General features: G+C 40.5%; 1 protein-coding gene across 1 annotated transcript in view; it reads right to left on the reverse strand.

The window, feature by feature from the left end:
* ADAM19 (ADAM metallopeptidase domain 19) overlaps window positions 1-25,956 on the reverse strand; it is a 136,274-nt gene that overhangs the window by 48,000 nt on the left and 62,318 nt on the right. The window contains exons 5-6 of the mRNA XM_072630847.1: window positions 13,152-13,228; window positions 1,020-1,212 (exon numbers count right to left, since the gene is read on the reverse strand). Coding sequence (XP_072486948.1) covers window positions 1,020-1,212; window positions 13,152-13,228 — 270 coding nt within the window. The remainder of the gene's footprint in view (window positions 1-1,019; window positions 1,213-13,151; window positions 13,229-25,956) is intronic.

The following is a 25,956-nucleotide window of genomic DNA, read 5'->3' on the forward strand; positions in this document are numbered from 1 at the left end:
AGGATGCAGATGGTCATGCAGTCAATGCCTCTCTTCAGAGCGTGATCTTCTCCACTCCAGGCCCACATCCTAAATCTGGACCTTGGTTTCAAGCTCCTGTTTCTATCTCCACTCAGCCCCTTGGTTACCCTGCGAATTCTTTCCTGACTGTAGAATTTCTTGTTTACACTCTTGATTCCCAACTTCTTTCCCTCAGGGCCCTCTAATTGCCACCCAATTGTTAGTACTGTTGCCCTCAGTCATTCCCTAGTGAGAAAGGGGAAGCTCTCTGACATGTAAACTATTTTCTTTCAAGGACTGCATCACAGGGAAGGGGCAGAATTCAGACAAAAAGTCTGGCAAGGCACATGAAGCCCACAGAGCTCAGCTGTGAATCAGAAGAGACTGTGGATTCCCAGTAATTTGCAATTGGATCCCAAGTGTTCAAATTGTTGGACTAGGAACCATAAAGACCTGGATTCAAACCCTGTATCTGATACTTTCTAGCCATGTGACCATGGGGAAGTCACTTAACTAACCTCTGAGACTCAGCTTTCTCCTCGAGGCCTCAAAGATTCCTTCAGTTCCAGTTTTACGATCTTATGATCATTGCCACTAAAAGCATTTATTCCAGTGATTATGTGCATAATCCAACATTCCAAGCAAGGCAGACTTGGTCTCTCTGGGCAGTAATAACCTGAGGCAGATGTTGCAATTTAAGGGAGGAATAATGGCTACCTGCTAGTGAAAGGCTGTCTACACATGCTTAGTCATCAACAATCTCCCATTTGGTGAATAAGGCATTTCTACCCATACAATAAATCAAGTTAGAATTTCAGAGAAGGAAAAGAAAGAAAGGACATTATAGGTTTTCCCTCCTTCTCTCTTTCTATTTCTGCATGTCTCCTTTTCTAGTTGGTATTTGGAAGGCCACCTACTCTAAGGTGAGGGTCCTATGGCAGGCCATGGCACATTTCCATTCTAAAAAGCAAGACCTCAGCCAGAGTCCAGCATCCCAGATTCCGCTGTGGAAAACTCACCCTGCGTTGATGCTTCCTGGTTTGGTTTGTGAACTGCAGGACCCAGTCCATGGCATTGAGCTGGGAATGTTCATGACCACAACTCCCAGCAGACAACCTGAGATGCTCTGATCTGTAAATAAGATGCTGACCCTGCCCGTCTGCAAGGGGTTCGATGAGATAACTAAGGTTGCTGCTCACCACAATCAGGCCTCTGTTGAAAGGAGAAGTCAATAGAACCTCAGTCAAAGAGAAGTACATTCAGAATTGACATTCTTAATACCCTATCAGCAGCCCACCCAAGAATCCAAAGAACTTCCCAAATGCCAAAGGGGCATATGACAACCTATGAAGATGAGTAAACTGAAGCATAGCTTGGATCACACTTTTGACACGATAAATAATTAGCATGGAATCAAGAAAAGATAGCGCTGGCCTAGCAAACAGGAGAGCTGGTTTCTAGTTCCAACTCTGCTGTTAATACCTTGTACCATCTTGGACCTTGCTTAATCTTTCTGTGCCTCATTTTTCCCATCTGAAAAATGGGAATGATAATCCAAACTCACAGGACTGCTCTGAAAAGCAGATAAGAGACACAATATAAAAGTGCTTAACCAGATCAATACAGAACTCTCTTTACTCCATAGGAGACCTACAAAGTAGCTAGGGTTTTGGGAAGTCCCAACCCTTCCAGAGAGGACTGTCAGGCTTTTAGAGGTCAGCGGTGTTGAGGTAGGAGCTCTTCCCAGATCTTGTCCCAGGCTAATTCCATTCTGGTGCCAGGGAACTTAATCATTATTATGGGCTGGTAGCCAAGACTGCCTCACCCAACCTGCTGCAGCAATAAGAGCAAAATCCCTGGGTTCTCTCTTTCTTAGCTGAAGGGCAAAAGTCAAGGTTATATCATTCGTAGTGTTTTCTCAGGCTGGAAACCCAAAAAGCAGGAAAGAACAGAGGAAGGGGAACTGATCTGCGTATCCTGTTGTCTGAGTAATCTTCCCAGTACTGATCTCAAAAAAGTGCTGGGGCAACAAATCAGCTCTTGTCAATTTCCTCAACTTCCCTTAGCTGCCTGGAAAACTGGAAATGCAGAACCGCCCTACAAAGGCCTGAGCAAATAACCATTGATGCTTCTAGGGCACACTGACATGGAGTGGGGAGAGGGGAGAGGAAAGGGGAAGGCATGGTGACCAATCCATGTCAGCAGAATAACAGTATAGAATAGATAAATATTTACAACAGATCAGAAATTGTATCATAGACTTTAATGTGGAATGGGACTGAAAGAAAATCACACGTTAAGCCTATCAGTCATTTATTCCTTAATGAGAATGAATTTATCAGATTCTTCTCAAAGAACAGGTTTTGATAGGAGGAGAAAATGATGGGGACATTATGGAGATAATGGTATGAGGTATCTGGTAAATGGGGAAAAGAAGAGAAAGGGGTGTATGAGGGGAATGCTGAAGGCACCAAGACTAACTTAATACTGTACCATCTGTCTGAGGGTCAGTCATGGTCTGGAGTAAGCACTTTTCCCAGAGATAGGAGAATAGGAAGAGAAATAAAAAAGGTTGTTATTGTTAATATTGACAAGGATGGCATGGTTGGAGGTGTTGTTCAGTTGTGTCTGACTCTACGTGACTCCATGGACTCCTGTCCATGGATGATTTTTTTGTGTGTGTGAACATAATGGAGCAGTTTGCCATTTCCTTCTCTAATGTGTCCCCATTTTTTTTTTAAAGCAAATAGGGGTTTCAGCGACACAGTGAGCAAGTGTCTAAGGTCACATTTGAACTCAGACCTTCTTAACTCCCCACCCAGTGCTCTATCTACCATATCACTGAGGTAGGTAGTAGCATCTGCTGTTCTAAGAACCTCTCCTGGGTCCCAACATCCCTGGGAATTTATTCAGTGTGCATTATGAAGATTGCTGAGTTCTCCATACTTACCCACTGCCAGCTCTATAACATAGTCAGACATAAAGAACACCACATTTTGGGGAATCAGAAGATCTAGGCTTGAGTCCTGACTATGACATTTATTAGATGAATGACCCTGGCCACATCACTTTACCTCTCTGGGTCTCTGTTTCCCCATCTGTAAAATGAGGATGATAAGATTTGATCCACTTGTCTCACAAGGCTATTGTGAGGCAAACAATATGTATAGCAAGAAAGTGTTATTGAGTTATTCAGACCTCAGCCTCAGTGGCAAAATGGAGGTAGGAAACAACACTTACACTCTGCCTCAAAGGTTTACTGTGAGGACAACTCTCTGTAAAGTTAAAGATGCCACACTAATGAGCATTACTATTTTACTGTTACTGATCCTTTTGTTAATCACAGGGCAGCTAGGTGGCATTGTAGATAGAATGCCAAGCATGGATCAGAGAGATTCATCTTCCTGAATTCAAAGCTAGCTTCACCCATTTACTAGTTGTGTAGCCCTAGGCAAGTCACTTGATCCTGGATAGCCTCAGTTTCCTCATATGTAAAATGAGCTGGAGAAGAAAACGGCAAACCACTCCACCAGTTGCCAAGAAAACCCCAAATGGAGTCACAATTAGTTGGACATAACTGCACTAGTAGAAATTGGGACCTCCCATGATTATCATGACATACACCTTCTAGACCTTTTCTTCCACTCCTGACTGGAGTCCCCTCCCAGCCACCCCACTCCAAGCCAACAGCTCCCCTTCTAGACATGCTTGTTATTACAGAAATACTATGGATAGGATCCAGGATTTTGCCCTGTTACAGAGGCTTTGAGTTTGGGAGAATTCTTCAGAATCTTCCTCCCAGAGCCCTTCCCTGCTGCTAGTACCCATTCAGCTCAGCTACCCTTCCCCCTGAACACAAACCAGTTGTTTATTCTATTAGGAGATTCCGTTGATCTAATTTGCTAAATATTAGTGCTGGCAGACAAAGATTGGGAGAGGGAGAGAGAGAGAAGCCAGGCCTCTGGGCAGGCGGGAGACCTCACACACCATCTTTCATCATGAAGTGTTCTCTGAAAACGAAATCCAACAGAATGAATCCAAATGGGGCCATGGAAACCATGTGCATGGGGGCTGGTGAGGCTATGTATGTTTAATCTCCGCATGGCTGAGGGCATCTCCTACAGCTGAGGTCCAGGCAGTTCTGCAGAGGGCTCTCTCAAGGGTCTTCACAGAGGGGTTATCATCAAGGAATGAATAAGTAACAAAACCAGGGTTAGTCCTAAGGGGAACAGAGCCTGGTGTAAGATGCACTGGACATCCTTAACCTCATCTTTAGCTTTTGAAGGTAACTTCAAGTTAAATCAATGTCAGGAGCAGTCTTTAAGAACAGAAGCCACAAAAGGACAAAGTGTACCCTTGCGTGTATGTCGGGAAGTGGGGGTGGGGGGAAGAGTACCTTCCCCTTATCTTGGTGAATGAGGAAAGGTACTTCTTACAGAACTGCATAACACTGACACAGAGTCTTTTTAAAAAAAGAAAACACTAGTTGCAAAAGTCACTTAGTTGTTTCACCATCTCTACCCTGACTCACTCACTCTTTCAATCAACAAGATTTTATACAAAGCACTAAGGATACAAAAACAAATAGGAAACAATCCCAGTCCCTCATCTCCAAGGAGGTTGCAGCTCAGTTGTTAGCAGTGCGACCTTGGACAAGTCCCTTAACTTCTGCCTCAGTTTCCTCCTCTGCAAATGAGGATAGGAATAGCACCTACCTCACAGAATTGTTGTGAGAATAAAATGAGATAATATTTATAAAGTGTATTATCGACCTTAAAGCTATATAAATTCTAATTATTACTATTATTACTGGAGTGGGAAGGTGGCACAGTAAACAGACAGAGCACCAGGCCCATAGTCAAGAAGACCTAAGTTCAAATCCAGTCTCAGACACTTACTATCTGTGTGACTCTTGGTAAGTGACTTAACCTCTCTTTGCCTCAGTTTTCTCATCTGTAAAATGGAGATAAGAATAGTATCGACTTACCAGGGCTAGCATGAGCATTCAGTGACATAGTAATTGTAAAATGCTTAGCACGGTGCTTGTCATATAGCAAACACTACATAAATGTTAGGTATTTGTTATTTTTATAATTAGAAATAATGCATACACATCTAAGAAAAATACATAGAAAACAAACACAGGGTCAGTTTGGAGGGGAGGCACTAGCACTCTAAAGGGGATCCAGAAAAAGTTTCATGTAAGAGACGGTTTTTGAATTGAGCTTTGAAGGAAACTAGGGAATTTAAGAATTGGAGGTAACAGGGGAATGTGTTCCAGGTATGGAGGCAACATATGCTATGCATACCTTCAATGGAAGATAACTTCAAAATGTGCAAAGCCCAGGTTCTGGGGACGCCTCTCTCAAAATACTACTACTACTACTACTACTACTAGTAATAGCTACTATTTATATAAGGCTTACTATATGCCAGGCATTTGGGTAGGAGGCTTTACAATTATTATCTCATTGATCCTCACAGCCTGCCCAGAGGCCTTCTGTGAAGAAAGTACTATTATTATCCCCATTTTACAGATGAGGAAACTGAGGCAAAGAGATTTTAAGTGACTCACACAGGTAGTAAGCATTTAAGGCTGAATTTGAACTATGGTCTTACACTCTACTCACTGAGTCATTCACTGCCCTAAATTCTCAAAAGCTGCAAGAGTCAATCGGGTTCATAATGGACCCATCTACAACAGACAACTTGGCATAGGGCAAGGAGCACTGGAATTTGAGGCAGAAGACACAAGTATGAATCTTGGCTCTTATGCTTATTAACTGTATGTGACCCTGGGCAAATTGCTTACCCACTCTGTACTTCAATTTATCTGGGAAATGGAGATTAATAATACTTGGCCTATCTACCTCATAGGTCTGATGGCAGGAAATCATTTTGTTAAGCTTAACAGACTATAGAAAAATGAGTTATGGTAATTGTCCTTATAAGGAGGAAACAGTTGCTCATTGGTTGTATTTTAGTCCATACTCATCTGCCACAGTGCCTAAATTTTTACAATTAGAGTCATTCTTTTGTGTTAAAAATAACATCTTCTGGGGAATAACACTGTGTTAAGAATAAAATTTTCTCACTCTTAAAATAAGAATAACAGCAGCTTATGTTAGAGATCACATTTACATATGTGAATATGTATATACTCTCTCTATATATATAATATATAATGTCAATTTATGGTACACAGAGTAAATAAAACTTGCAGATGAAAAATAGGTAGCATTTATACAAAGGTTTGCTAAGCATCTTACAAATATTGTCTTATTTTATCCTACTCAATTCTCACAATAACCTTAGGAGAGATTTTTTACAAAGAAGGAAACTAAGGCAGACAGATTTAAATGATCTGTCCAAGGTCACACAGCTAGGAAGTATTTAAAGCAGGATTTCAATGCAGATCTCTCTGTCTCCAGATACATCATTCAATCTGCTGTGCCACCTAGCTAGCCAGGGTAAAGAGGGATAGGAAGTCTTTCCTGACCATGCCAGCCAGCCCTTCATGACCATTCCCTTCTCTAAAACCCTGGGATATTTCTGTTCCATACTATTCACTTAGTACTTCATTCCTTGCCTTGTCTGCCTCTTCTCTTTATCCCCAGTAACAAGTATAGTGTCCTGAAAGCAATAAAATCAACAAACATTTTAATAAAGTGCCTACTATGAGTCAAGCACTGTGCCGGGTACTAGAGATAAAAATAAAAATAAAACAATCACTCTTCTCAAAATTCTTGTATTCTACATAGGAAGCCACCAGTTACATCTATAAGCAGATGGAGAATAAACACAAAATAAAAATAAGGCAATTAAACATGTTACATTCTAACACAGGGAGAATGAACAGTTGGGGAGATCCAAAAGGCTTCATTAGAAGGTGGTACCTGAAGTCAGTTTTCAAAGAAGTAAGGGATTCCATGAGATGTAGGTGAGGAGGGGGTCTATTTTAGACATGAGCAAGCAAAAGATATGGAAACAGAAGGTGAGGGTGCTGTTATGTAAGGACAAGTGAGAAGGCCACACCAGAAATAGGGGTGTTTTATAAAGGGTTACTTGGATTAGGAGGGAAAGATCGTGGGTTTGCTATTGGACATGCTGAGATTGAGAAGCCTCTGGGACACCCTATTTGAAATGTCCAATGACCAGTTGGTGATACAGGACTGAGGAGCTCAAGTAAGACCAGGGCTGGTTATATCAGAGAGTTATCCGCATAGACATAATAATTAAACTCATGGGAGCTGATGAGACTAAAGGGGTGGTGGGTATAGAGAGAAACAGAAGAGAGAAGCGGAGAAAAAGGGGAATGTATAGCAGAGGGAGGAGAGGAACAGGACAAAACCTTGGGGCACACCTACAGTTAGACAGTGTGATATGGATGATAAACCAGAAAAGAAGGCTGAAAAAGAGTGCTCAGACATTAAAGAAGAACCAGGGGAAAGCAGTACTATACAAAACTCAGAGAGGGCAGAGATTTAGGAAGAGAGGGTGGTCAGCACTGTCAAAAGCATCAGAGAGGTCAAGAAGTAAGAGGATAGAGTGGGGGAAAACCATCAGGTTTGGTTAAAAAAAAAAAATCATTCTTTGAAACAACTGAAACTGAATATTATAGAAATTATAATGACCAAGCTTAGCCCCAAAGAAGGTATATGAAAAGATTCCTCCACCACTCCTTTGTAGAAATAGGCGACCACGAGTGTGGGAAACTGCATAAAATAGACTTTTTTGATAAATTGTTTCATTTTGCTGAACTTTCTTTTTCTTGCTTCCTTTTCTTCATGCTTTATTATAAAAAATAGCTCTCTGGGAGGTAAGGGAAAAATACGGTGGGAAATATAAATGATGTTAAAAAAGACAGGAAAAAAAATTTTTTTACAAAAGGAAATTGTTGAAAACCTTGGAGAGAGCAGTTTCAGTTTATTATGAGGGTGGGAGCCAGATTGCAAAGGGTTGAGGAGTGAATGAAAGGAACAGAAGGGAAGGGAGAAAGAGCAAACAGCCTTCTCCAGGAGTTTCAGAAAAGAGAGATACAAGGATAACTTGAGGGCATGGTAGGGTCTAATAAAGGTGTGTTGTTTTTTTTTTTGAATATGACAGGATTTGGGCATGTCTGAAGATAATAGATAAAGAACCAGAGATAGGAAGAGGCGGAAGTTTAGAAAGGGAAGTCTAGTTGTCAAAGGCCAATCTGCTGAAGGGTGAAGAGTTGGGATTAAGGTCACATATAGAGGAACTGGCCTTGACAAGAGCAAGGGCCACTCCATTATTCGAGACTAGACATAAAAAGGGGGAAGGTGGGAATATTTTCAGATGTAGGGAAAGAAACAAGAGGGAGTACATAGGAGGCACTGAATAAATAGTTGTTGAATAGCATGGTATTGGTAAATCTTCTATATCTTCTGTAAGGCAGGGATTTTTTAACTTAAGGCATCAACTTTTAAAATAGTTTGATAACTATTTCAGTATAATTGGTTTCCTTTGTAATCCTAAATACTTATGAATTTTATTCATTTAAGAACATTCTGAGAAGTGGTCCTTAGACTTCCCTAGGCTGCCAAAGGGCCTGTAACATATACACACAAAAAAGATTAAGAATCTCTGTTATTGGAAGACAGTGTGTTTTGGAAGAAAGAATGAAGGATTTAAATACAGGGGACCTAGGTTCAGATCCTAAATTGCTACTTACTACTTGTGTGACCTTGGATGTGTCATTTAACCTCAGTTTTCTCATCTCAGGGGAATAGACTAAAAGACCTCTATGGTTTGTTCCAGCTCAGAATCTATGATCTCACTTTTCTGCATTCTCCATTATCTAGCATAGCAATGATCCATCCTCCATGGTAGGCGCTCAGCCATGGATGGCGATGCTCCTGCTGAAAATGAGAGATAATTGCCTTTCCCACAGGTTACCTAGCCCAGGAATCAATTCATTCTTTTTGAAGATTTTATTCCCAGTCTTCAGTAAAACTATGTTTCTTAGAGAGTTGTTTAGAAAAATAAAAGTGAATGCTGTATAATTGTAATGACCAAGTTCAGTCCCAGGGAAAAGTTGAGAAAATGTGCCCCATGTGCCTTCTTTGCAGAGACAGGAGGTTATTGTTACGGAATATTGCCTATATGGTTGGTTTTCCTAAACCATTGTTTTCTTATTCTTTTTTGTTCTTCGTTATAAGAGATGGCTCACTGGGAGGAGAGCGGAAAAGGTTATATTTGGATATAAAGGTGATAAAAAACAAAAACTATTGACAAAAACAAGATTAAAGCAAGAGAGCAAGAGAAGGAAAGAGCTGCTTCTCATGGACTGATAATTTTCCTGGGAAAGGTTCCAGTTTTGTCATTTTAACTATTTCACACCCTCATAGCAATTCCTTGTTGCTGTTAACATCTTCTCCTAAAGTGAGGTGAAACAGCAATGGTGCCCAGAGGGGAAGGGCTCAAAAAAGAGGAAAGGTGGGAAACGAGGGAGGCTCATGGGTACTATGTGTCTCAACCAGCCTGGGGATTCGAGGGGAAGGAGGAAAAGAAAAAGGAGGCATTCATGTTCCCTGATCTTTGAGAACCAGAATCATCTCTTTCGCCTGATCTCTGAAACCAGAACCAGACAAAAGGGGTGAGGAATGTAGATTTTGGCTCCCACAGAGAGTAAGAGGTGTTACTAGCTTAAGCAGAGCCCAGAGCTAGCAACAACAGTTAAGGAATCCAGTCCTACCTTGGACACATTCTGATCTGAGACCCAAGTAAGCCATTAATAAAAATCTCCCAGCAGAGCAGGGCTTGGAGCCAAATCCGGCCAGCCAGTATTTCCAGGGCCAGGAGCCAAGAAGCAGAAGCTAACAACAGCACCTTCCATTTTTGTAGCCCTTTCCAGTTTACATCCATTGTCTATTCAACCCAACAACCTGTGAGGTAGACTGGACAAGGAGTAATAAGATACTCTTTTTTTTTTCTTAAAGAAAGTGAAGTAGCCCAGGGTCACATGGCTACTCTCAGAGCTGAATCCATGAAATCCTAAATCCACTGACTCCTTGAGAGCTTTTCCCATCCTCCTACACTATAAAAGAATGAACCCTTCCTCTTCCTAGTCCTACACTGGCAACTCATCTGCCTCATGTCTTGTAAACAGCCCTGGAAAAGTAGAACTCAAGGGAGGCTAGCAACAGCCTCTGTGTCACAGAACAGGCCCCAAAAGAAATAGGGCTGAATTCCTCCACACTTGTTTCATGGGGCCTGAAGATTTCTTATGGTATAAATCAGGCCCATTTCTCCCAAATCACAGGCAACATGTTTCTAGTAGAGGAAAAGCAATTGCTATGGAAATTTTCCATTACAGAGCTCCTTTAATAAGACTCAGGGGTAACAGTGGTGTTATATGAGTTAGTGCAGGAAGCTGGAGAGTTGCTACAGCTATAGTCCTGCTCTAAGGTTAGCTTAGAGCCATCTGGCCCTGGACCACTCGCTCTTAAATCAGCCTCATAGGGGTAGTGTCTGGTCTGGAAGCACTATTTGGGTTCCTGGGGAAGGGAGAGGAAAGAGCTAGAAGAGAATATGGGGGCAGGGAGGAAGGTAAGGACTGGCCACCCCCAATGAGCTGGGAAGGCAAAGTGAAAACATATGGAAGCTTCTGCTGGTTTGCACACACTGTCAAGGCTCCCAGAATGATTTATAAGAGACTTTGGAGCCCAAGCCAAATTCCGGCAGCTCCTGCCAGAGTAGACAGAGAACAACTAAAGGGAACCAGGTCACACCTGCGCCTTCCCTTCTTCTGGGGAAGTATCTTATTTATTTGAGAACCACAGGTGGCTGTGGCTCAGCCTTGGTTTGCCAACATGCTGATCCAGCTAATGGGCTCAAGTCACTGAGGGGATACAGGGAGCGTTTCATTCCAGCCCCTTGGCCAAACCTCATTTCCTGACTGCTTCTATTCCCATTAGGTAGCTTTGCCAAACAATATTAGGATGGAGACAGCACTAAACACTCAGTGTCCTATTTATAAACAAACGTGGGGGCCCCAATGTAGGGAATGAAGAATATGTCTCCTTCTTCAGAACATGCAAAGTAACAAGCATTTATTAAGTGCTTACTGTGTTGCATGCTAAAGTACGAACCACGGATATTGGATCAGACAAACCAACACAGATAGCATAGTAGCAAGATTGGGTGGATGGGTGACAAGGTGCCATATTAGAAAGGTCATCTACAGGCAAGGAGCCAGATGCCTTAAAAAAAAAAAAAAGGTGAGGGAGGAGTAAGGAAGAGTAAGGGAGGAATAAGGAAGATGGATTCTGAGAACAGGGTCAGCAAAGAAATGATGATGAAGATGATGAAGATGATGAAGATGATGAAGATGATGATGAAGATGATGATGATGATGATGTCCCCCCTCCATTTAGCCACCAAAGTTATTTTCCTAAAGCACAGGCCTGACCATATCACCCCCTTCCTCAAAAAACTCCAGTAGTTCCCTATCATCTCCAGATAAAATACAAAATTCTCTGGTTGACATTCAAGGTCCTTCATAACCTACCCCCAAATACCTTTCCAGTCTCCTTACACCTTACTGCCCTCCATGTCCTCTTCCATCCATTGGCCTCTGAGCTGCGCCTCAAACAAGGCATTCCATCTCTCAGCTCCAGGCATTTTCCTTGCTATCCTCCATGTCCGGAATGCTCTCACTCCTCATGTCCTCCTCCCTGGTTCCCTTCAAGTCCTCACCAAAATCCCACTTTCTACAAGAAGCCTTTCTTGATCCCTCTAAGTTGTAGGACCTTCTCTCTGTTGATTATTTCCAACTTATCCTGTATATGGTTCATTTGTACAAAGTTGCTCTCATTCTGTCTCCATTAGACTGCGAATTCTTCTAACATGGGAATTGTCTTTTGCTTTTCCTTATATCCCCTGTGCTTAGTACAATGCCAATCACCGAGCAGGTGCTCAAGAAATGTTTAGTGACTAACTGACGAATCATAATAGCTAACATTTATATGGGGCAGCTAGGTAGCAAGCATAGTGGATGGTCCTGGAATCAGGAAGACCTGAGTTCAAATGTGACCTCAGATACTTGCTAGCTGTGTGACGCTGAGCAAGTCACTTAACCCTCCTCATCTGTAAAATGGGCTGGAGAAGGAAATAGCAAACCACTCCAGTATCTCTGCCAAAAAAAATAAACAAGCAACCCACATGGAGTCATGAAGAGTCAGATACGACTGAAATGACTAAACAAGAGTAACGTTTTATATAGCGCTCTAAGGTTCTGTGAAGTGTTTTACAAATATCTCACTTTATCCTCACAACAATGCTGGCAGGTAGGGGTTATTATTATCCCTATTTTACAGATGAGGAAACTGAGGCAGTAAGTGGTTAAGTGATTGCCCAGGATCACATAGCTAAGTATCTGAGGATACATTTGAATCCAGGTCCAGTGCTACACACTTCACCTGTGCTGTTAAACCCAAATAGAAATGGATCTCTGCAGGCTGCATTTTGACCTAGAAAACCACAAGTTAACATTATTTATGCATTACATTTAATTTATTTTGTTAAAGATTTCCCAATTATATTTTAATCTGGTTGGAGCAGAGCTTTGGATTTTTATAGCCCCAAGTGAGTTTGTTACCTCTGCACCACAGCACCTAGCTGTTTCTACACTAAGGCTAAATGTATCATGCCCTTTTCAAAGTCTTCTCTGGTCAAGTCTTTCAAGTCAGTCTGTGGGTTTTCCAGGCTAGTTGGCTTTGTCCCAAGAAGAAATTACTCAAATGTTTACCTGATGCAATAAAAATGGTGTAAAAGGATAGCCCATATTTCTCCTACCTAATTTGAAGAAAGGCAATGGAGGGCTGGTCTCAGAGGTGTGAAGACTGCATTTAAGACCTCAGAATCAGACTGACTATGTGATCCAGCACAAGTCACTTCTCAGTACCCTGACAAATCTCTAAGACTCTAAGGAAAAGAACAGGTTCTACTCTGCATTGCTACAAGGAGCTTCCTCAATGGAAGTGACCAAACAAATCTCAAGACTTTTTTTTAATCCAGTTTGCAGAAAGGAAGGATGGGAGGCCTCAGTGGAGTAATGCGTTGTGGGAGTGGGTTTGCCATTCTCTACCAGACCAAGGGACTGGAGTGGGGGGCCCCTATCTACTTACCTGATGCCTCTGCAGGTGCTGAGTGTAACACTGGATTGTTCTTCCTTTCTCACTTTTCCATGGTAAAAACAGTCATCCTGGTAGGATCAAAAAACTTGGTTAAGATAAAGAAAAAATAAGAATGGTATCAAAGTGTAATGCTAATGATATTAAAGATCTTCCCCATCCATGAATGGGCCTGCCCATTAAAAGGAGTTTGATTAGGGGAGATTTGCTGAAGGCCCACACCTTTTGTTAATGTGGCACTGGTTCTCAAGGGTTGGGATGCCCTCTGTCTCTGAAAAATGTATAAATACACTGAGGTGAGGTTTTACTTAGGGGCTTCCTCATTGGAGGTGTTGGTTTGTCCAGATGAGACTCTGGACCCCACCCCCCACCCCCCACCTCTCCCCTTTTGAAAACCCAGATGTTGCTGCTTCTCTCTATGGTAACTATAAATATATAGCCAGACAATTATCTGTCTGTTGATTTTGATTTCTCTGTATTTTCTCTGAAGTTCAGGGTGCTTTTTCCCCTGAACTAAGTGAATAATACAAGTACTTGATTAAAGTGATTGTTGACTCTTCAAAAGTTGCTTTCCCTATAGAAATGTAGATTTGAGAACCCATACAGCAGCCCCTCCTGTGTTTGTCTGGGTGCTTGCTTTTACACCAAGGTGCCCTTCTCATTCCAGAGGTAATTCTACTAACTCCCATCGTCCTTCCCTGAAGATTTCCTTGACATCTCCAGACCACAATGACTTCTCCCTCCTTTAAACTCCTCAGATCTTTACCTATTTTTATAATCCTGGATGTAGTGTGGAATTGTAGATTATAAGAATTGGACAGGACTATAAAAATTGTTAATCTAAAGCTCTCATTTTACAGAAGAGTAATCTGAGGTCCAGGTAGGAGAAATAACTTGTCCAAGGTCACACAGCCAGTAAATGAGAGAATCAAGACTCAAACCTCCTCCATTTCCTGATTCCACCTTATCTTATGCTGAGTCAAATGAGTTCAAATCTGGCCTTGGACACTTGCTAGCTGTGTGACCCTGGGCAAGTCAATGAACCCTGTTTGACTCAGTTTTCTCACCTGTAAAACAAACTGGAAAAGGAAATGGCAAACCACTTCAGGATCTTTTGCCAAGAAAACCCAAGAGTCAGACATGACTGAAATGACTGAGTGACAACAACACAAGTCTTGCTTTAACTCATAGCTTTAAATTAGAAAAGACTGTGCTGTTTCTTCATAACAGTCCGCTAGTCCTTGGGTGGTTATTGCTGTCACCACCATCATCCTTGTTGTTTATCAATGCCGTTTAACCACACTAAGAAAAGCCATTTGGTCAATAAGCATTTATTTAGTGCCTATGGCACAATGCTAAGCAATGGGGATACAAAGAAATGCAAAAAGCAGTCCTTCCCCTCAAAGAGATCAACAAAGCATGCAAATAACCATGTACAAACAAAATATACACAGAATAAATTGGAAATATCAGCAGAAAGAAGGCATTAGCATTAAGGGACATTGGGAAAGACGTCTTATAAAAAGTGGGAGTTAGCTGGGACTTGAAGGAAGCCAGGAGGTGGTGAAGAGGAAGAAGAGAATCCCAGGTCCAGGGAATAGCCAGTGAAAATGCAAAGTTGGAAAATAGGGTGTCTTGTCTGAGAAACAGCAGGGAGGCTGGTATCAATGGATCCCAGAGTACATGGGGGTGAGTAAGATATAAGAAGACTGGAAAGGCAGGAGAGCAGAGGTGTATGAAGATATTTGAACATTGAACAAAGAATTTTGTTCATCCTAATACTTTCTGGTATTTTAAATATAAATGAGATATATTTTGACAAAAAAAATATGCCTGCATCTATTGATCTAATCATTATTTTATTGATTTTAAAAATATTACATGGTCAATTTGTTTTTAGTTTTCCTAATATTGAACTCACCATTCCTTTCTGACAATCCAGTCTGACCGAGGTGAATAATCTTCTGTATATGTTGCTTTACTTTACTAACATCTTCTTTATTTTTACTAATTTACTAATTTTATTAATAGTTAACATTTTAATCAATATTTTAGGGTCAATATTCATTAGAGATAGTTTCTCTGATTTATATCTCAATTTTAGGACTTAGAACCATATTTGTTTCATAATAGGAATTTGGTAGATTGCCTTCCACCTCTATTTCTCAAAAAATGTGTACAATATTGAATTTAATTAATTCTTTGAATATGTTTTGTTGTTGTGGTTCAGTCATTTCAGTCATGTCTGACTCTCTGTTGGGGTTTTCTTGGCAAAGATACTGAAGTGGTTTGCCATTTCCTCCTCCAGCTCATTTTACAGAAGAGGAAACTGAGGCAAACAGGGTAAAGTGACTTGCCCAGCGTCACACAGCTAGTGTCTGAGGTCAAATTTGAACTCAAGGAGATGAGTCTTCCTGAATACAGGACTGGCATTTTATCCACTGTGCCACCTAGCTACCTCCTTTGAATATATAATAGAATCCATTTGTAAATCTCTCTGAGCTTGAGGTTCTTTTCTTTGGGAGTTTACTTGTTCAAATTCTTTTATTGAAAGCCAATCTGGTTTTGCTAATGTGAATGCTTTATATTATTTGTAATTATTCATCTGTATCTTTTAAGTTATCAATATTTTGAGCATGTAAAGGGAGAAATAGGTGCTAACAGTTTCCTCTTCATCTGCTTCTCTTTTTTCGGTTTGGTAATTTAGTTTTCCTCTTTTTATATCAAGATAGCGAATGCTTCTATTTTGTTAGGCAGGTCAAAAAACAGCCTTTGCGCATTTCCTTTGTCTTCCGAATTTATATTTTAAAAATTCTACTTAACTCTGTTATTGCCACAGAAGTACTTGAAAGTCTTTTACAGTATTTGCTGTTAGGTTTTATAGGATTCTTACTGTGGCTGCCTGATCTCTAACTCCATGGCTGCCTGAAGTATATTTTCTTTTGACCTGAAAACTTTAGATTTTGGCTATGACATTTCTACGTATGTTCAATTGAAGAAAACTTTCAGGTGACTAGTAGATTCTTTCCATTTTTACTTTTTCTTCTGGCTCTATTAGTTATAGGCACTTTTACTATTTTTTGGACTATGGTATTCAAATATTTTGTTTGATCCTAATTTTAGGAAGTTCAGTAACTGTGTTTTGGGGGTTACTTGTTTTGATAGTAAATAGTCCACTTGTTCTTTTAATTTTTCAATTTAGTTCTAATATTTCTTGCTACATCATTGAATCACTGAATTCTCTTCACTCCACCTAATTCTTAGGATATCAAATACTTGGTTAAGGTGTGTTTACTTTTTGCTTTAAGCGATGTCATTTTTTATTTCTTGCTTAAGCTCTTCATTTCTTCCTTTCATGCTTGGAATTCTTTGTGGCTAATCCATTCTTTTTTTTCTGAGAATTACATGATCATTTCTTCTAACATTTATTATTGATGCGCTTTGTTTTTATATTGACAAACATTTACAGATTGCTTCCATTTCGTAAGAGGTCTCTTGTAACAAACACAAAGCAAAAACAAACAATACAGTTATGTCATCTCAAGATGCTTGCATCATTCCACATTTGCAGTACCTCCTACCTCTCTATTTTAAAAAAATAGTGGAAATTTATTTTCTCTTCCTCTGACCCCCTAATTACATTGAAAATAGATATAAAGCATTTCTTGTAAAAAAAAATGCATAGTCAAGCAAAACAAATTCCCTCAACAGTATATTATACATACACATGTACGAGAGAGAGAGATAAATGACTGATAGATGTCTCATTATGTATCCTAAATCCATCACTTCTCTATTAGGATGGAAAGCATGACATATCATTGGCCCTCTAGAATCATGGATGGTTAATGTATCGATCACAGCTCACACAGTATTCAAAATTATATGTCTTTGCAATATTGTATTATATACATTGTTCTTCAATTTCTGCTTACTTCATTCTTCAGCTTATAAAAGTCAAAAATGTTGAGTTTTATAATATTGACATAGTATAAATTGTTCTTTTGGTTCTGATTATTTCACTCTACATCAATTCATATGGCTTTTCATGTCTCTTTGAAATCATCTATTTCCTCATTTCTCACACATTAATAGTTTTCCATTACATTTATATTCCACAACTTATTTAACCGTTCCAAAATTCATGGGCATTTCTTTGGTTTTCAATTTTTTTGCCACCATAAAAAGAACTGCTATTAATATTTTTTACATAGAATATCCTTTCCTCTTTCTCTGCTCTTTCTGGGATGTAGGCTTAGCAGTGGTATAAGTAGATCAAAGGGCATGAAATGTTCTGTGTATAATTACAAATTGCTGTCCAGGATGGTTATATTCATTCATAGTGTATATGCTATTATTTCAAAGTTATTTTCTTACTTGGGGATTTTATTATGGGATTACATTAACTGATAATATTTCCATGTTGTGGAAAGGTTTGTTTCTAATTTTTTGTTTGCTCATATCTTCAGCTTCAGTTTCTTCATTAGGAACCTGGGCCAAGCCTCGGACCCGCCCCTTTTCATCCTGTTGAAAGGGATGGAAAGGGCCATTTTCACCTGATAACACTGATCTTTCAGTTTCCTGAGCAATCACCTACTAGAGAAGGAAAAGGCCCATGGAAAGGATGCTGGATTGAAGCTAACTTCTTAGGACATCTCCATGGTCTGGGTGTGCTGGCGTTACATTAGTAGTGGAGAGAGAACCAGACTTAGAGTCAGAAGACATGAATTCAGATATTGCCTCAGACACTTGCTAGTGCCTCAGCCTTACGCAAGTCAGTTAAACTCTGACAGCCTTAGTTTCCTCATCTGTAAAATGGGGATAATAATAACACCTACTTCATTGGTTTGTTGCAGGGATCAAATGAGATAGCATATATTAAGCACTTTACAAACCTGTTATCATCATCATCACCTAAGTCCTCAACTCCAGGAGCTGCCCTTGCTTCAGATCACATTTCCTTACACTATCATTTATAGGATGAAGAAACTCAGTGCCTTTTTTATGTTGCTTTAAAATTCTATTTGTAATTTTAATTCAGTGGTAATAGGTGTTCCTCAGGAGACCTAGGTCTGCTTAGAATTCTTCAAATTACCATCTTAACTAGCCATTTTTCTTACTGCAGCCCAAGACTCTCTCAGTTGAATAAAGACCAGTCCTAAGTTTGAGCTGCAGACCATAGCCTGGCGACAGAGCACAGCTAACTGGTCCACAAGGAGATTGAACTCATAACTTTGACCTTTTGTTTTAATAACAGGCTCTAATCAACCAAGTAAACCAACTACAGATGGAAGATGAAGGCTATTTGGGCAGCAGAGCTATTACTAGGAATTCTGATATCTGGGACAAATTTATTGAGTGACAGTTGGGTACAATCACACTAGGAGAGGTAATATCCAGCTTCTCCCAAGAGTCTGTCTCCAGTCTCCAAGACATGGTCCATGACCTTTAACTGCTAACCCCCATACCCCACTCATCAGCGGGAGACAAAACAGGAAGAGGAGGAGGAAGATAGGGGATTCAGTGATGAAGACAGGTAAGGCCTGGGAACACCCAGGACTGGGGCAATCAAGAGTGAGTGAGGGTTAGAGGTTGTGAGTTGGAATACCATCAAGAAAAGGTAACCCCCAGATTTCCGCACCCTGGTCCCCTTTCCCTAGTTATAGCTTTGTGGGAAATTACCTTCCCAGGTTGCATAGTTATCTTAGCTGCAACCTCATTTTCTGGATTTTAAGATGCTAGCTCGTGGTGAAATTTCTTCAACATCTGGGACTAATATGTTTTCATTCCATTACACATAACTCTAGCAGACAGTAGGAAGGAAAGATATCATTCTCTCTCTCTCTCTCTCTCTCTCTCTCTCTTCCCCAACCCCAATTGATCTTGGCAAGACTAGCAATTAATGACCTTCAAAAGAAAAGGGCTAGCTTTGCCTTACCACCAAGTCCATAAGGAAATTTCTCCCCATTGAACAATCACCCCTATTCTTTACAATTCTTCACTTACGCCTGCCATCTTTTCAAGCTGTCATGACATAGTCTCCTCTTCCTTTAATGATCAAAATGCTGGAAAAAAATCTGTCTAAACTTGTTGCCTACACTTTCTCACCTCCAACTCATTTCTCAGTCCTTAGTAATTTGACTTTTAAACCCACTCTTGACCGATACTACTTATTTCATGGTTACCCATGATCTCTTAACAGCTAAACCAGTTCCCACTATTTGACCTCATGGGAGTTTTTGACAATGCTAACCGCACAGTCGTCCTGTACTCTCTCTCTTCCTTTGGCTTCCATGATATTGCTCTCTCTTCATATGGGTAGACTATTCTTTCTCAGTCTCCTTTGCTGAATTGTCTCCTAATTAGAGGTGTCTTCCAACCTTCTGCCCAGAGCCTCTTCCTTCCCTATGATTTCTCTTAATGATCTCATCTGCTCCAATAGTTTCTATTACTATATTTATGTAAATGATGCACAAATCCATATACCTAGCCCTAATTTCTCTCCTAATCTCTAATCTCTCATTGCCAACTACCTATTAGATATCTTCACCTAGATATCCCATTGGTATCATAACCTCACCATGTCTAAAACAGCACTCATGATATTATCCCATAAACCCACTCCTCTCCCAAATTTCCTTATTTCTGCTTAAGACAATGTCATCTCTTCCAGTCACATATGGTTGCAACCTCAGAGTCATTTTGGATTCTTACCCCTCAAATTCAATCAACTGCCAAGTTTTATCAATTTAACCCTTACAAACTTTCTTCATAGTCTTCCCCTTATCTCTATCCACAAAATGACCACCATTATCAATTATGAAGTGTCAACCAAGCAACAATTTAAATGGAGTTATAAGAACACAGAAAAAGGTGAGCCAGCTCCACCATCCACCTCTAGTCTTGCTAAGTATAAAGGTCTAAGGGAGGGTTGGGGAACCTGTGGCCTCAAGGTGACCTTCTAGGTCACCTATTTTGAACACACTGAATGGGTTCCCCACTCATTAATAGGCCTCAACACCTTTTGTTGATTTCTACTGAGGTACTAGGTCAGAGGGTCCTGCCCTCCAGCTCTAAAAAGTATATAAATACTCTGAGGTGTACTCATTGGAAGTGTTTGCCCAGATGAGACTCTGGGAAGCCTCTAAGGAGTCTCCCAACTTTGAAAACCCAGACCTTGGTGCTTCTCTCTCTGGTAACTATATATGTGTTGCTTATGGTCAGATAGTTGGATCTATCTGTTGATCTGTGATGTATGTATGTATTGCTTGTAGTTAGACAGTTGGAAGCCCTGTCTGTTGATCTTTATTTCTGTTTGTATTTTCTCTGAAGTTCACGTGCTGACTTTTTCTTTCGAACCAAGTGGATGACATATATGCTCAATTAAAATAGATTGTTGACCCCTCAAAAGTTGCTTTCCTTTCAGAAAAGCAGTTACAGTTCCCCATCCCTAGCTAAAGAAATATGAATGATACCACTAAATACATTCAAATTTCTCACTTCAACTCAAATATCAGGCAGACCTGAGAGCATTGACACTGAAAGAGTTGTTTCTCAGTAGCAAAAAAAGAATCAAAAAGATAACTTGGATCTCAGAGAATCTTGTTGAGCTGACTGAGTGTGGCAGTGCATTTGACACACAAAAGAGCTAAAATAGCCATAAAGTTACACATGATTTATGAACCTATGATTTCACAGAAGAGCTGTAACCAATCACTTTCACCGAAGTGCCCACTTATCAACGTTTAAGTGCAATATATCACCAATGGATGGTACTGCAGTGAAGAAAAACAATGCAAGAGATGACATCAGCAAACCTACAGCTCTGAAGGAAAATAGCAAGCAGCTTTAGAGGCAGAAAGGTTCTATAGCAGGCACTAAAACCTAGGAGCAAGAAAGTATGACTCTGCACACATAGCGGAGATTTCCCATGTTATGGAACCAAATATTTTATGTTAATTAAATGTCTTTTGCAATGAGACCTCAGGTTTGATATTGTTTATGTCTTAAAGAAAGAAGTATAAGATCATAGCTCATAACCTGTGTTTTTTGAATAGATTCCCCAAAGGGTTCCCTGAATCTGGGCAGAGGTTTCAGGGGTTTTTAACTATACTACTAACTTTCTTGTTTCTATCAATAAATAATCAATTAGCAAACATTTCAAAGTACCTACTATGTGTCAGGCACTGTGTTAAGCTCTGGTCTGTCCTCTCTCAAGAGATACAACCAGAAGTGTAACTGTGCCTGCCAACCTCCCCTGGTTCCTCCTTTGCTCTATCTTCCTATATAAACCTTCTGAAACCCATAGAATATCATATCCAGTTGTGCAATGAATACATACCCTGTCCCCACTGTCTGCTTTCCTTAAATTTCCTGTCTAGAACAATCCTAGAAGAAGATGCCAAAGCAATTAACCATCTTCATGATAGTTGTTTCCAGTATTCCCAGCAGCATGGAAGCCTCTTGGGAAAATTCCCTTCTCAAAGTGGGCACATCATCTGAACTTTCTTTCATTTAATTTCCCTGATAAGTTTCTCTGTTCACTGTACTGAACTATTGAATCTCAATCCCTCAGGTTCTCTGGGCTAATGACACTGGACTAGAAGAAAGCAACAATCCATCCTCTCCCCATTCCCAACTCCATATCTGTCCCTCAAGAGAGAGGACCTAATGTCCCTTCCCAAGAAAACACGTAGAGACAATGGGATTTGGTCATTGGATACAGAAGAACATTGCCTTCAGCCAAGCCAAGGGAAAAAGAGAAATTATTTCAAGGCAAGACTGTAGCGCGGGGGGTGGGGGGTGGGGGGGTGTCATTTAGAGTCAGTACAATCTCCTAAAGCTGTCCTTGACTAGAGATCTGTCTCTGAACTCCATGAAGTGTTCAGCCAGGTAACTTAGATGCTATAGCATTCATCTTGTGTGTCTGGGTGTGGTGTTTGGGAACTACCCACAACGTTTTTTGCCCTTAATTTACTCTCTATCTATCCAAATTATTTCCACATATAGTTTCTTTGGCTCCCAACACACACACACACACACACACACACACACACACACACACACACACACACACACACACACCCTCCCCCACTGATTCAATTCAGAATACAAAAGCAGGCATATGCAGGAGACATTTAAAGGTGAAAATAGTCCTTGCCAACAGCTTGGATATGGGGAATGAGAGATAGTGAGGAATCAAGGATGACACTTAGGTTGTGAGCCTGGGGAACTAAGAAGATGGTGTTGTACTTCAACAGTAATAGTGAAGTTTGGACATTTAGAGGGTTGGGTATTAAAGATAATGAGTTCAATTTTGAACACACTGAATTCAAGATATTTGCTGTTTAGTTTGAGATGTCTGAAAAGCAGCTGGAGATTTGAGATTGGAAGTCAGCAGATAGGTGAGCAGAACAGGTAGTTTTAAGAATCATCAGCATAGAGATGATAATTAAATCCAAGGGAGCTGATGAAATCACCAAGTGAAGAAGTATTAACAGAGAAGAGAAGAGGATCCAGGGACAGAAGCCTGGGGTTAGAGGGTATGATGTGGATGAGGATCCAGCAAAGATTGAGAAAATGGTCTGATAGATAGGAGAAGAATCAGGAGATAGCAGTGCCCCAAAAATCTAGAGGAAAGAGAATATCAAGGTAGAGAGTGATCAACAGTGCCAAAGGCTGCAGTAAGGTCAAGGAGACAAAGTCAATGGATTTGGCAACTAAGATATCATCAGTAACTCTGAAGAGAGCAATGTGAATGGAATGATAAGGTCGGAAGCCAAATTACAAGGTGTTAAGAATAAGATGAAAGGAAGTGGAGGCACCTATTTTAGACAACCTTTTTACAAAAAGCAGAAGAGATACAGGGTGAGAGTTAGGAGAAATGGAAGGATCAAGTGCAGGCTCCCTGAGGATGTGGGAAACATGGGCATGTTTTAAGCAGCAGGGAAGGAGCCTAATGAGATGAATTTAGTAAGGATAAATATAATGTTCTATACTTGGATCAAAAAATATCAATGGCATAAGCATAGAATGGAGGAGACTTAGTTAGACAAGAGTTCATATGAAAAAGATCTAAGGATTTTGGTAAACCATAAATTCAAAATGAGGCAACAGCATGACATGGACCATGGCCAATCTTTTCCCCTTTCTTGGTTTCCCCTCTCTGGGCCTCATCTTCCTGCACCTCACCCACAAAAAATGAGGTCCATCCAAGATCTAATTATATGATACTACAGCAGCCCGAAAAATCTAATGTGATTTTAGTCTACAATAAGAGGATGCCTGGAATGAGAGAGTTAATAGTCCTGCACTCCACCCCTGCCATAGCACAGGTAAAATACTGAATGCATATCTAAGTTTTATATTGAAAGGAAGGCATTGGCACTTCCATACACAAAGAGCAGGGCCTCAATGTTGAGGGGCCTAGAGAACATTTCATACAAAGACTGAGGGAATCGTGCAGGTTTAACCTAGAAAAAAGGAGATTTGGGGAAGGTGGGAGGACATGACAACTGTCTTCAGCTCTCTAAAGAGCTATCATGCACAAGGATTGGGGTTATTCTCATCATCCTAGAGGGCAGAACTAGGCTAAATAAGTAGAAGTTACAGAAAGGCAGATTTCAACTTAATGTATGGAAAAACTTACAAGTCATCATAGCTGCCAGACTCAGGAGACAAATGAAAGGTTCTCTCTCAGTAGAATTTTTCACATGGAATCTGGGTGAACATTTGTCAGGGATGTTGTAGAGGAATTATTAGTCAGATATGAGTTTATTAATATGGTCTCTGAGGTTCCTTCTAGCTCTGAAATTCTCTGATCCTTAAGGTTAAAGTCAAAAGAAGAATGAATTATTCCAAGTTCATTTTATCCTTTGTTTCTCAAAAAAAAAAAAAAGGAATTAATTTAAGAACCCACTCTGACAGGCCAGGGGAAAGAATTTATAAGAACCTTAAATGATAGGTTTGGAGGAAAGAATGGTCAACATTGTACCTTCTGGATCACTAACTCAGGAAATGTATGTATCTTTGTGGGTTCCCTACCATCTCATGAATCTAGTCCCATCACTCAATTGTGTATTATTCAATAGCATTCTTGGAAAAAAGACTCAAAAGAAAGATATTGGGGAGCTGGAGAGGAGCAAAAGAGAGAGGTCTGTGTCTCCAGAGGAATTGCATGACATCTCCTGTGAATGCAGATGCCAAGGGCACAGAGAACAAGTAAATCATTAGGGTCTATGAAGTCACAGAATTCCATACCCTGTTCCTAATCCCTGGGGGAGCCAACTACACCAGGAAGGATGAGCTCACCAACTTTTGCCAATCTGTGTTTCTAAGACTGTGACCCATTCTGATCAATGTGGAGCACCAGTGGCAGAAGCACTTGGCTGGCAGCAAAGAAGAAGGCAATATCATGAAGTCTTTGTTAATGAATGGAAGCCATTTGGTCTAGCCCATGACCTCTCCAAAAGGCCGGGAACTGAGCTCACCCCGAAGTGAAAAGCTCCAGCAGAAGGGCAAGAGGAAGGAGCAGATTCCTAGAACTCCAGTCACAGCTGGACAGCCTCCTGGAAAGCTGGATAACACTACAGACTGTATTATTCTTGAAAGTGCCCTCTTAAAAGAGCCCCTCACCATCAGCACTAGCCCTCAGAAAATTGTAGTAAGGATAGAGTTTATTATCTTCAGTGTCTCTCCACTCCTCTTTCTATACTCTTTCCTTCCTGGGAATCAGGAGACCTGCACTGACCCAGCTCTGGCCTTTTTTTGCTTCTACTCAAACTTACCAATCCTGTTAGTGGAAGGTACTAGAATTAATTTGAGAAACTATTCCAAACTAAAGAGTTGATAATGGTCAATAATGGCTTCATCCATTCATTCAACATTTACTAAGGGCCTCCTGACCACGGTGTTCTTGTCCTTATGATTTAATGTTTTATTCTTCCAAGATACCATTTTTATCTTAACATTTTCAGTACACCAAGGAATAAGCAGTGGGGTAATTTCAGGCTACAAGCAGCTAAGGGCTTTCCTGGTTATCCCTAAATCACAACACACAGACCACTCTACCCAGATCTCCATGCAGCTCAAGCCCCAGTCACTGGCAAAGCCATATGGCACATTAGAGGCAGGAGCATATAGCAGGAAGAGTGTTGCCTTAAGGAGCTGCAGGACCTGAACCTGACTCTACCATTTACAATCTGTGTGACCTGGGAAAAATTACTTCATATCTGGGTCAGAGTTCTCTGTCTGTAAAAAATGAAGGTGTTGGGTGAGATACCCCCTAGGTTCCCTTCTTACTCCAAATCTATGATGTCATCTGTGAGTTGAAGTCATAAAACACAGGTTTGAATTCTGACTCTGACCCTCATTAGTTGTGTGGCATTCAATCAATCAACAAGCATTTATTGAGCACCTACTGTATGTTCTGTATTGTGCTACAATACACAAAGATGATACAAACACAAAGAAACTTACATTCTATCAGAGGACGATATAGAAAGATAGATGGATAGATAAATATAGATACATATATAACATATATACACACATATGTGCAGACAGATCACATACAAAATAAATCAAAGATGGTTTGGGGAAGGAGAGCACTAACACATAGGGAAGAAGGAACCAGAGGTGAGGAGGGAGTTCATTCCAGAATGCTAGAGCAGAGGGACGGGTGGAGGAGCATCATGCGTAAGGAACAGGATGGCAGACAGCCTGGCCAGACCACAGAGTGTAGGAAGAGCAATGCGTATGAGGAGGAATGGAAGGTAGGAAGGGGCCAAGTTATGAAGGG

Source organism: Notamacropus eugenii, chromosome 1 (assembly GCF_028372415.1).
Source record: "Notamacropus eugenii isolate mMacEug1 chromosome 1, mMacEug1.pri_v2, whole genome shotgun sequence".
NCBI lineage: Eukaryota > Metazoa > Chordata > Mammalia > Diprotodontia > Macropodidae > Notamacropus > Notamacropus eugenii.